At 40.8% G+C, this 12182-nt stretch overlaps 1 protein-coding gene and 1 long non-coding RNA gene across 5 annotated transcripts in view; one reads left to right on the plus strand and one right to left on the minus strand.

Annotated features, from left to right (window-relative positions):
* Nucleotides 1-12182, plus strand: part of LOC101014317 (signal-regulatory protein beta-1-like) — a 29355-nt gene that overhangs the window by 10106 nt on the left and 7067 nt on the right. Inside the window, exons 3-7 of one of the 3 annotated variants that reach the window (XR_002515172.2) lie at nucleotides 1138-1446; nucleotides 3894-4061; nucleotides 5247-5573; nucleotides 6596-6705; nucleotides 7331-7717. Coding sequence is in view for 2 of the 3 variants with exons in the window: in XM_031656629.1 (XP_031512489.1) it covers nucleotides 1138-1446; nucleotides 3894-4061; nucleotides 5247-5573; nucleotides 6596-6702 (911 nt within the window). In the remaining variant the exon portion in view is untranslated. Of the gene's footprint in view, nucleotides 1-1137; nucleotides 1447-3893; nucleotides 4062-5246; nucleotides 5574-6595; nucleotides 6706-7330; nucleotides 7983-12182 lie in introns of those variants that run through there. The other 2 variants (XM_031656629.1, XM_021921176.2) reach the window with 2 other exon arrangements.
* LOC103888071 overlaps nucleotides 2158-12182 on the minus strand; it is a 57012-nt gene continuing 46987 nt past the window's right edge. Inside the window, exons 1-2 of one of the 2 annotated variants that reach the window (XR_002515174.2) lie at nucleotides 4382-4928; nucleotides 2158-4037 (exon numbers count right to left, since the gene is read on the minus strand). This is a non-coding gene — a long non-coding RNA (uncharacterized LOC103888071). Of the gene's footprint in view, nucleotides 4038-4381; nucleotides 4929-12182 lie in introns of those variants that run through there. The other variant, XR_002515173.2, reaches the window with a different exon arrangement.

Here is a 12182-nt window from a genome sequence, read left to right on the forward strand (position 1 = left end):
AGATTGTGTCCTTTGCAGGGACGTGGATAAAGCTGGAAGCCATTATCCTCAGCAAACTAATGCAGGAAGAGAAAATCAAACACAGCATGTTCTCACTCATAAGTAGGAGCCGAATAATGAGAACACATGGACTCAGGGAGGAAAACAACAGACACCAAGGCCTTTTGCAGCGGGTGAGGGGAAGGAGAGCCTCAGGACCAAAAGCTAATGTATGCGGGGCTTAATACCTAGGTGATGGGTTAATAGGTGCAGCAAACCACCATGGCACAGGTTTACCTATGTAACAAACCTGCACATTCTGCACATGTATCCCAAAACTTAAAGTAAAATAAAATTTAAAAAAAGAAAGAAAAGAAAAATGTACTTCATCAAACCTAATGGCTAAATAAACAAAGGAAGTCTGACTTTAATTATACTCCAGATATCAAAATGAGATGAATAATTGTTATAAAATTTAAGCCATTCTTCTTCTATAAAAAACAAATCATCCCCATTTTACAGATGAGAAAACTGAGACTCTGAGGGTTAAGTTGCTTGGGCTTCAGTGGAGAGCTGGAAACGTAAACTTGGGTGGAGTGAGATCCTAAAGCCTGTGCTCCTAACCTTTTCTCTATGGTTCTAACGTCTTCTCCATGACTTGGCCTCTGAGAAGTGAGGTTCTCTTCCATTTTCAAAGACTGAGGGTAGGGCTGAGTGACAGTAAGGGGTGCTGACCATGAAGCCTGACTACCTGGCTAAGATCCCAGCTCAGCCACTGTCTAGTGGACCTTAACAAGTTATTTAGCCTGTCTGGCCTCAGTTTCCTCATCTGTGAAATGGGAATAGTAACAGCTCCCACTTCTGAGGGCTGCCATGAGAACTCAGTGACTTAGGGAAGAGCCTGTAGGCAGGGTAAGTGCCAAGTGAGTGTCCACTATGCAGTATCTGTAGGAGTTTACCTCCTTACAAACTGCTGTTTCCCATTCTACAGTTTCATTGGCCTCTGATACCAGATTCGGAAACTGGTTCCTATCAGAACATAACCTTTACATCTTATGAAAGAGGAAGCAATGGGCTTCTTGGCAGATGCTGTGTATTTGTTCACACTGGGGTTCAGGCACTTCTGTGCCCTCTCATGGGAGGGGTCTATCCTTGCAGGCCGGAGTGTGCAGCCTTACAAGTTGCAAGGCCCCCTTCAGCGATCTGAGCCCGGCACAAGGATCCGATTGACCTACACATCCTCAGGGTTCGCAACACCCCAGGTTACTGTGACCTGGCTTAAAAACAAACACGAGCTCCCAAACCCCCAGACCAGCGTCCAGTACAGTGGACACACCTACAATGTGACCAGCAGTGTGCTTGTCCTGCTGACGGATGATGATGTATTCTCCCACGTCATTTGCCACGTTGAGCACAAGTTGACGCTGTTTTTCCAGAAAACCATTGGCCTGGACCAGTACCTCCGGGGTAAGATCTCTCTCTCTGCTCAGCTGAGGCAGTGCAGAGATGGGGTGGGGACTTCTCTGAGCCTCAGTTTCCTCAATGAAAAATGAGGAAGAACCCTTAAAGATAAGCAAGCACATCCCTCGTTTGATTGAGGCAAGAATTTAGTGAAATAATACCTGTAAAGTGCTTAAGACAGTGCCTTGCTCATACTAACTACTCAGAAGTGGCAATTGTTGTTGTTAATTGGTATTATTATTTACAGCACTTCTCAGAACTCACTTCTTTCATCTGTAAAATGGAGACAGGATATCTTCTGGGAATTCAATTTTATTATTATCATTATTTTATATGAAGAAGATTTGAAGGGCTTGGGAAACTAAATTCTAGGGCCTATGATGTCTTTAGATGGGTTGAACCAATGCTTGGCTGACACAAATTCCATGAGGTCATAAAGTATCATGCCTAGAAGAAATCTTAATGCTCATTGAATTGTTCTGACAACTGTAAAAGTCAGAGAAGGCAAGTGAGTGGTCCAAGCTTGCATAGCAGTAAAATTAATTCCTTGAAGGTATACTGGACTTTAAAATCTACAAAATATGTCTCTCTTCTTTTTCTCATTCACCAAATAGGGGGAGAAGTGTGCTATTAGGAAGTACGCACATCTTATTACATGGAGGAAGATATTGGTAGTAATGTCTCAAACATTTACAGCTCAGAGACAGTAAGGCACACTCGTGTGAATGGACTTTAATGTGTAGAACTGCCCTATACTGTTTGTGCCATTTGTGAGTTACAGAAGGAAACCGAGGCTCAAAGAAGTGAAGGCTGCTTAAGGTTGTAAAGCTGGTGAGTGAGAAACCTTGGCGTGAATTCCAGCTTCCAACTCTGCTCTATTTACCAGTTATGGGATCTCCTGCAAGTTGCTTATGTTCTCCCATCCTCAGTATCTTTGTCTGTAAAATAGAGAAAGGATAGTTCAGGGAATCTTCCTTATCAGAGCATTTATTATGTAATTCTCTGGAGCTAGGACAATTGTGTTGAGAAGCAAAAGCTATAGAAAATACAGATTTTCAAAAATAATTGATTACATATAAAATTAGCTCCCACTCCAAGCCCTTCCCTATTCAACACTGTATGCATCTCAGGGCTGTGCTTCCTCTCATGGAAATATCTTTGTGGCTGTCTTTATTTGAGTTCTCCTGAAAGCAAAGCCTGAACCCAGGACTTGGGGGCAGGTGGTTGGAGGGTGATGCTGAGAGGTTGGGATGGGGGCACGGGCAGGGAGAGAGATACTAGCTTTGCAGGGAGTCAGCCAAGAAAGAGTGAGTTATTGAGCTGGGTGCCCCTGTGGACCACTGGGGCCCAATGACGCTGGATACCCTCTGAAGAACTGGGTAGAATATGCCTGAGAATTGTCTCATGAAGGAGAGGTGGGGATGTGCCTGCAGTGAGGAGGTGGCATTTCATGTTTACAGAGAGAAATCCGAGGCAGAGAAGAGGAAAGGGTTTTGGAAGCCCAAGGTGGGACTCAGTGTGAGTGGTACTGCTTGGCACCACTGCAGTGAGGTCAGGCAGCTGGGAGAGGAGGCGTGGAGCCCAGAAACCCTCTGCTATAGGGTTGGTCTTGCCTTGATTGAAGTGTGGCAAACCTCACACTATCTTGTGCAAATTGAATCCATATTCATTGCAAAGTACAATCTGAGATCTTGCAAAAGTTGTATTTCAAGAAGTTGAGGCAGGTGATATTGGGGAGCTGCAGGGATCACAGGCAAAGCCTTTGACTGTTAAAAATGGAATCATAATAATAAGAAAAAATTCATGATGCTAATGATACTGTGGGCACTTCAAAAGAGAGCACTTCGATTAAAAGAGACCCCTATGAAAATCGATAGAACACTCAAATAATTTCAAATGATTTTTCAAAATTGGTCTTTAATGATTATGTGAGATTTGAAATGAAGGATTTGTTGGTCCTATAGTATAAATCCTGAGAAAAAACCATGGCAGCTCCCGTCCACTCCTAACACTTATTCTTCTAAGAGTTGGTGCCTCTTCGCAATTATATTCTATATTTGTCTGCAAATATACATTAAGTAAATTTTTTAAAATTTAAATGCTTTTCAAGAGGACGTTCCAACCAATTCCTTTTTTACAATTTCTATGAAATTGAGGCCTGATTTTGTATAGGCTTCTTCTAAGTGGCACCTTTTTTTTTTTTTTTCTGATACCAAGTAGCTTCAGTGTTTACATTATTTGGTTTTGTGAGAATTAAATAAGAAAATGCATGCACACTGCCTCAAACATTGACATTCAGGGGATGGGAGCAGTTGTCATCAGCTGTGCTCAGGCCTTTGTCCTCCCAACACTGGCCCGGACACCAGACAGCCAGGAAATCTCACTGGCGGTTGAAACGGGCCATCTCAGCCTCTTATCTGTTTTTATACTTTTTGGTCCTTGCCACCTTCTAGAACCCATGGCAGTTGTGTGGAGGCACCTTACCCTGCCCTCTTCTCCACGGGCACCACCCCAGTTACCAAGATTTCAACACCCGGAGTCCTCCATTCTCAGGCCTTGCTCTTTTCTTCGTGAAATCCCTGTGCTCTCCTGGTGTGCTGAAAGGGAAAGACTAAGTTCAGGTAACAAGCTCAGGGAGGGTGTCTGCCTCCGCTGCCATTAGCAACATCACTGATAAAATTTTACAAGTCTGGGTAGGTTGAGGATGAGAAAATAATATTTGGGAGTTGGATATCTATAACTCCTTCAAATTTCTGTACCAAAAGTTGCTTCCTCTACCCGAGACCAAGAGCTGAAATCTCTCTTAACTAGGCCCATGAGAGCTGATCTGACCTCAGAGAATTTCATAATTTTAGTCTTAGAAACAGAGGGAAAGTGACTGGCATAGGTCTCGCAGTTGGCTATGGTATCAGTGCAAGGACCAGAATCCGGATCAACCAACCCTTAGTTTAGTGTTAGAGCTGCATGGTGTTGTGTGTTCATAAGAAGTCTACTGAAATATTTAGTGTTTTATAAGATTTCACATTTGTCCAGTTTTCCTTATTGTGAATACATTCTATTGCATAGCTGAAAATCTGGTTGAAAAAATTCTAGAAGTCATGAGATCATAATTTTGGAAGCCTAGAATCATAAATGCTTATAGCCTTGTAGTTTGGGTGTTAGAATAGCATAAAGGTAAAACCTGCTGTCTCTGGTGTAAACCCACCTTTGCTATTTGTGCCCTCGGGCAAGTTACTTAACCTCTCTAATCTGAAGCTCCTTCCTATGTGCAATCTTAATATGTTGGCTTCTAAGACTTAGAGTCTGTGAATCTTCAAATCTTAAATGTATCTAGTCATAGAGCAAGTTAAATGATTTGTAGCTTCTTCAGTGGAATTCATACCTCATCTTTTCATCTTTAATGGCCAAAGTGAAAAAGAAAAGAAAGATTAAATGGCTTTCATCAATCCCATCCAACCATCCACTCATCCATCCATCCATCCATCCATCCATCCATCCATCCATCCATCCATCCACTCATCCATCCACCCACCCATCCATCCATCTATCCATCCATCCACTCATCCATCCATCCATCCATCCATCCATCCATCCATCCATCCATCCAAGCATGCATTCACTCATGAATTTGCACTGTCATTCAATCATGCATTTCCTTATGTGTGCATTTGTTAACCAATACCTAAAATATTCCTCTGTGGCAGGCTCTGGTTAGGCCTAGGCAGATGACTTCATCCTCAAGGAGCTTTCAGGCACCTACAGATGGCTTCCCACAATAATTATTTGTTTTCTCTGGGCTTTGTCAGTTCCCCCTACAGTGACAGTGTTCCAGTCTTCCACCTCCTCCAGCTTGGTGGCCGTTACTTGCCTTGTGCAAAGATTCTATCCACAAAATGTGCACCTCACCTGGCTAGAGGATTGCCATACACTCAAAGGTGCTGAGCAACCCACATTCAAGAAGAATGATGATGGGTCCTACACCCTGGAAAACCTGCTGCTGGTGAATGCATCAGTGCAGGGGCCTGAGCGGGTGCTTACCTGCATGGTGGAACATGAGGGACAGCCTCCCAAACGGGCCAACCTCATACTGTCCACAAGAGCCCACACTGCTTATAAGCCCATTGGGAGCACAGGTAAGTTCATGTCTTCTTCTATGAGCACCTGGGGTCACTTCTGTATCCTGAGTGGATTTCAGAAGGTACTGGGAGGAGGGAGAGCTTGATAATCAGTGAGATCTTATCCCACTTGAGAGTCTGCAATTCCTTAAATAACCGGAATGGTTTCTGGCCGGTGGATTCCTTTAAATCTGGCCATCCTGAAAGGTTCTTTAATTTCTGTGGAAAGAGTGATCTCCTGGCTCAATCTCCTTCAAAATTCCCAAGAGAGAGTTCAGCTTAGTGCACTCACTACTGGTGCTTCTGAGGTGGTTGTCAGCAAGGCTGTCTTGTTTAAAATATTTGTTTCAGTTATATGGAGGCGAGCTTGCCAGCACATAAAACCTGCTTGCATGATGTCTGCTTCAATGGTAGAATAGGCTCTTCGACTTGATTCTTGCACAGGCACTTCACCCCTGTGTGCTTCAGTCTGCTTACCTGTAGATAGTGTCTAAAAAAGGTTCCTAATTCATCATCTTTATGAAGATTAAATGAATTAATACATGTAAACTTTACATACAGTCTACAATAAATGTCAGCTACTGATACCTATTATTTGAATTCAGGTAAGATTATTTTAAAATTTAGTTTCCAGTAGTTACAGCTTTGTAAACTTAGGCAGTTGAGTCAATTACCTTCCCATAACCTCAGTATACTCATCTAGAAAATGGTGCTAATGATACCAAACTCTTAAGATTGTAGCAAAGTTATATTAAATGACCACAGGCCTTTGGGACGTGGAGCTGATTCTATTATACTTAGGTTTGTGCCTCTAAAGCCTTGCACAGTGGCTGATATGTGTCAGATATTCAGATCAGCATTTGTTGAGCCAAATTCAAGGTAAGGCTTATAGGTCAAGGTCAACTCTTATTTCCAAGAGAGAACTACAGAATCAGGTGCCACCTGCAAGCTCTGGAACTTCTTGACTACATGACCTCAGAGAAGGCATTTAAACTCACAGAGCCCCTATGTGATGGCTCCTTCTATCCTTTGGCATTTAGGTCCAGAGATGCCTGCCCTTATCTTTGTGGTTTTCCTCCTGGGCCTCAAAGTGCTGCTGGTGATGAGTTTCACAGCGACCTACATCTGCAGGAGGTGGAACCTGTGACAGGTGAGCATAGGATGGGCCTTAGTCTTCAGGAGTGGGTGACAGGCTGGCAAGAGGCTTACAGGGCAAGCCCACAAAGTCACTGGGGCCCTCAAGAGTGATCCAGCCTCAAGGGAAGGTTGTGAACACGCTTTATTTTCTCCAAATGTTTTTTGGGATTCCCAGAGTCTTTCAACTCCATGCATTGTGTAGTGCCTTGGAGGTGGAAAGGTTTCAAATTCCATTCTTTGGGACCCTGGAGATGGGGGGAGGGGGGATCCAAGGTGTAGTAGTGGTATGAATGTTGAGACCCAAACTCCAGAGTCCCCCAATACACCATTACATGTTTTGATTTTCATATGATATATTTTGGGGATGCATAAGGAAAGTATTGCTAAAATCAATGAATAGAACCTATTCAAGGGACTTGGAGGTTCTGACTAGTGGCAAAGATGAATGTGGATATGGGAGAGAGTTTAGAATCCAGAAAGTGGCGTTGGGGTGTAATGAGTAGGGGCCTTACTTCTGATCTGTGCCACGAATCCAAACCAAGCAGAATACCTGCCATATAGTAGGTGCTCAATAAATATTTGTGAAATTAATACATGAATAAACAAACACATGAATGAATGATTTTTTTTCTCTACAGCCCCTGCATGCCCTGTGATACATTACTTCCAGCCTTCTCGAAGGGGTTCAAGCGGGGAGAAGCTGCAAGGACTTATAGGTCACTAAAGACCCCTTTATTCCGTCCCTGCCACCCCCATCGCGGACACGCTCCCTTCTGCACACCCTCCTGATGTTCCTTCCCTCAGAGCTTTGGAGCTGAGTCAGGGACGGATTTTCTTCATAAGGATTCCAGGGATGTCTTGACCCTCATGTACTGAGCTTCAAATTGGCCCTGCTTCCACCCAAGAGAATTAAGCTGATCATTCTACCCTGCTCTGAACATTAATTTTCAGAGCAGTTTTTACTTTTGTGCAGGGTTTTTGAAGATATGATTTCATTTGAACACACATATATTTTGAAATCACTGGTAAGTTGCATAAGCATTTTTCTCTTCTGAAATGTACAGAAAAAATACAAGCAATACCCAAGGACCTACCATCCTATCTTTTAAAAATAGTAACATTTGCCATTATGATCTTCAGTTCTTTAAAAAAAAAACAAAAAAACCAAAAACCACTGTTCTGAATTTATCATTCTCAAGCATGATTTTATAACTTTATAACATATGTATAAATCCTTAAGCAATGTATAGTATTTTTATATTTTTAACATTATATAAATGCTATGATACTGTACACAGCACTCTGGAACTTTATTTTTTATGCTTAACACAATTTGTGAGGTTTATTCCTGTTGATATGTGGAACTACATTTTATTAATTTTGCACTGTTCTGTGGTCTTCTCTTGTAAGAATATGCCACAATTTATCAATTCTTCTCAAGACAGATTTTGAAGCTTCATTCAGTGTTTTGCTAGTACAACTTTGCAGCAAACATTCTTATATTTGTTTCCCTGGGCATGTGTGGGAGAGTCCGCCTTGTTCCTCTAGCTTGGTGCATAAAGCTGCAGTATTCGTATGATTTGGGAGCTTTTGTTATGTAAAAAAATTTCCAATTGTTGCTTAAGTTTTACTCTTTCCATTTATCCCTTTCATCTAGCTATGTCTGTCTCTCTCTCTCTCTGTGTGTGTGTGTGTATACATATATATATATATATATATAATATTTTTGAATGTTTATTGCATTTTTAAAATAGATACCTTTTAGGAAGTTAAAGAGTTAAGGAGTTTTCCTTTCTTCTATGCTGATATTAACATATTTTAAAATCAAACAAAAGCAAAGAAATCACCAGCAGACTTGAATTATAAGAAATACTAGTGGACACCCTACAGGCACAAAGAAAATGACACTAGGTGTAAATCTGGATCCACACAAAAGAATGAAGAACAGAAAAAGTAAATAGATGCATAAATTTAAGACATTTAAACAAAACTCTATAGATGATAAGTGAATGTTTAAAACTAAAAATAATAATAATGCAATGTGGATGTTATGATAATAACGCATCAATATCATATAATACCTGAAACAATGGCACAAAGGCTGGGAGCGGGAATTGGATGTACACAGCCAGAGTATTCCTATACTATACATACAATGGTATAAATATTGGGACTTCTTTTTCAGGATCACTGTATAATTTTATATTTTTCATGTTGTCTTTTATGCCATTTACAAACAGCGTTGTTTTTTAAATATAAACCTTGTGCATTTTTATTAAATTTATCTTTTTAAGACTTAAATGTAAGATCTGGAATTACAAAAAGAAGAAAACTTGGGAAAAGCTCTTCTGGACACTGGCTGAGGCAAAGACGGAGTCTCACTCCATCGCCCAGGCTGGGGTGCAGTGGCGTGATCTCAGCTCACTGCAACCTCCACCTCCCAGGTTCTAGCAATTCTCCTGCCTCAGTCTCCCAAGGAGCCGGGATTACAGGCACGTAATCTCACATACACCACATCTCGCTATATTTTTCTGGTGGTGTGTGTGCACACGTGTGTGTATGCATTACAGATGGTAGGAATCTTATGTGTTTTACAGGTGGTAGGAATCTTATCTTTTTTCTAGAAGGATTAATTATCCAGCACTCCCTGATGTTCACTGCCACCTTTGCTGTATAGCGAGTGTCTATAAATCTGTGGTTCCTTTGATGAGCTCTTTGTTCCGCTGATCTACTTGTCTAGCTCTCTGTCAATACAGGCAAATTAAATTGTGCTTCACTTTACTGCACTTCACAGATACTGCGTTTTTCACAAATTGACGGTTTGTGGCAACCCTGCATTGAGCAAGTCTATTGGTGCCATGTTTCCAGCAGCATGTGCCCAATCCGTGTCTCTGTCACATTTTAGTAATTCTTGCAATATTTCAAATTATAATAATTATTATATCTGATATCTGTGATTAGTGATATTTGATGTTATTATTGTAACGGTTTTGTGGCTCCACGAACCACGTCCTTATGAAACAGCACACTTGATGGAAAAATGTCTTGTATGTTCTGACTGCTCCACCTACTGGTCGTTCCCCCATCTTGCTCCCTCTCCTCAGGCCTCCCCACTTACCCTGAGGCACAGGAAGACACAATAACCCAAAATTAGGCCAATTAATAACCCCGCAACCGCCTCTAAGTTCTCAAGTGAAAGCGAGAGTTGCAAATCTCTCACTTTAAATCAAATCTAGAAATGATGAAGCTTAGTAAAAAAAGGCTTGCCCAAAGCTGAGACAGGCTGAAAGCTAGGCTTCTTGCACCAAACGCGCAGCCAGCTGTGAATGCAAAGGAAAAGTTTTTGAAAGAAATTAAAAATACTACTCCAGTGAGCACATGAATGATAAGAAAGCAACACAAACTTATTGGTGATGTGGAGAAAATTTCAGTGGTCTCGATAGATGATGGAACTAACCACAACATTCTCCTGCAATATCTCCAAGGTATGCTTGTATTTGACTTAGCATAGCTCTACAGTAAGTTTTGATATCTTTTGGGAAAATCATTTCACCCTTTCTTATCCAAAACTGTTGTGACTATTCTTGACCCAAATGCATTTTAGACTCACTTTATCAAGTTTCATGAAAAATCCTTTAAGATTTATTATTTGATTCCACGGAATTCATATATTATTTTGGAGACATTTACATTTTTCCAGTATTGAGCCTTCCCATTTATGGGCGTAGTATACCTCTATTTATTTAGGTTTTCTTTTATGAAGTTCAGTTTACAATTTTACAGTTTTTTTCTCTATAATGGTCTTATGCATCGTTAGTTAGAGACGGCTTTAATATTTTCTAGTTTATGGAATCCTTAAAATTTATTATTACTTTTTTCAGTGGTTGTTGACTACTGAATAGGATTGCAATTGAGTTTTGAACATCAATTTTATAGCTGGAAAGCTTATGAAATTCTCTTACTAGTGCTAATAGTATGGATATTCTTTCTATATATAACTCCCCCCCTTTTTTTTAGATGGAGTCTTGCTTTGTTGCCCAGGCTGGAGTGCAGTGGTGTGATCTTGGCTCACTGAAACCTCTGCCTCCCAGGTTCAAGCGATTCTCCTGTCTCAGCCTCCCAAGTAGTTGGGATTACAAGCGCATGCCACCACACCAGGAGACAGGGTTCCACTGTGTTGGCCAGGCTGGTAGTGAACTCCTAACCTCTAGTGATCTACCATTCTCACCTCCCAAAGTGCTGGGATTACAGGTGTGAGCCACCGCACCTGGCCTTTATGTGTAACTCCTATAACATTCATCTAATGATCTAAATTAGTGTTTATCTTTGTCAAAGTTACATGTACACACTATTTAAGAGTCAAATAGTTATATAAGTTTTACATACAAAAATTGGAGTCTCCTTAACATCCAACCATGTTCTATCTCCCAGAAGCAAGTATTCTCAACTTTTAATGGATTATCTTAGATTGTTACTGCCATATCTCATATAACATGTTTATATCACCACTTCTTCATTTTTCAGTAATAGGCATTATTTTTGACCTCCCATGATTGCAGATGGTAATATAATGCTCCATCATTGCTGATTTAATGCCACACATGAACACTTTCTATTCCCCATCAACTGAATATGATTATATAGTAATTTGGGATACTTTAAGAGTCAATGTCTATATTGTAATAAGTGTTTGGACCTCCCTCCCTCCTTTTTTTTCTTTCTTTCTTTCTTTCTTTTCTTTCTCTTTCTTTCTTTCTTTCTTTCTTTCTTTCTTTCTTTCTTTCTCTCTTCTTTCTCTCTCTCTCTCTCTTTTTCTCTCTCTCTTTCTCTCTTTCTTTCTTTCTTGAGGTGGAGTCTCACTCTGTCACCCAGGCTACAGTGCAATGGCATGATCTTGGCTCACTGCAACATCTGACCCCTGGGTTTAAGCAATTCTCCTGCCTCAGCCTCCCTAGTAGCTGGAATTATAGGCATGCACCACCACGGCCGGCTAATTTTTGTATTTTTAGTAGAGATGGAGTTTCACCATGTTGGCCAGGCTGGTCTCAAACTCCTGACCTCAAAAGATCCACCCACCTTGGCCTCCCAAAGTGCTGGGATTACAGACGTGAACCTCCCTGCCCAGCTGAACATTATTTCCAGCTGAGTCTGGTAATATTCCCAGCTTTTGCTTATGTTCAGTCTCTCCTGTGTATGTTTGTGTAATCAACACTATAGTCAAAATACAGACAATTCCATAACCATAAAGGTCTCCCTGGTGCTACCTCATTATAGTGATATCCACCGTCACCATACTAAGTCTGGCAAATGCTAATCTCTTCTATATCTCCATATTTTGACAATGTTATGTAAATGGGATCATACAGTATGCAACATTTTGAGTTTGAGTTTTTCACTCAACATAATGCCTTTGCGATCCTTACAAGTTGTTGCATATATAAATAATTTATTTTTTTATTGCTGAGTGGTATTTTATTGTATGAATGCATA

The sequence above is a fragment of the Papio anubis genome, chromosome 16, assembly GCF_008728515.1.
Source record: "Papio anubis isolate 15944 chromosome 16, Panubis1.0, whole genome shotgun sequence".
Lineage (NCBI taxonomy): Eukaryota > Metazoa > Chordata > Mammalia > Primates > Cercopithecidae > Papio > Papio anubis.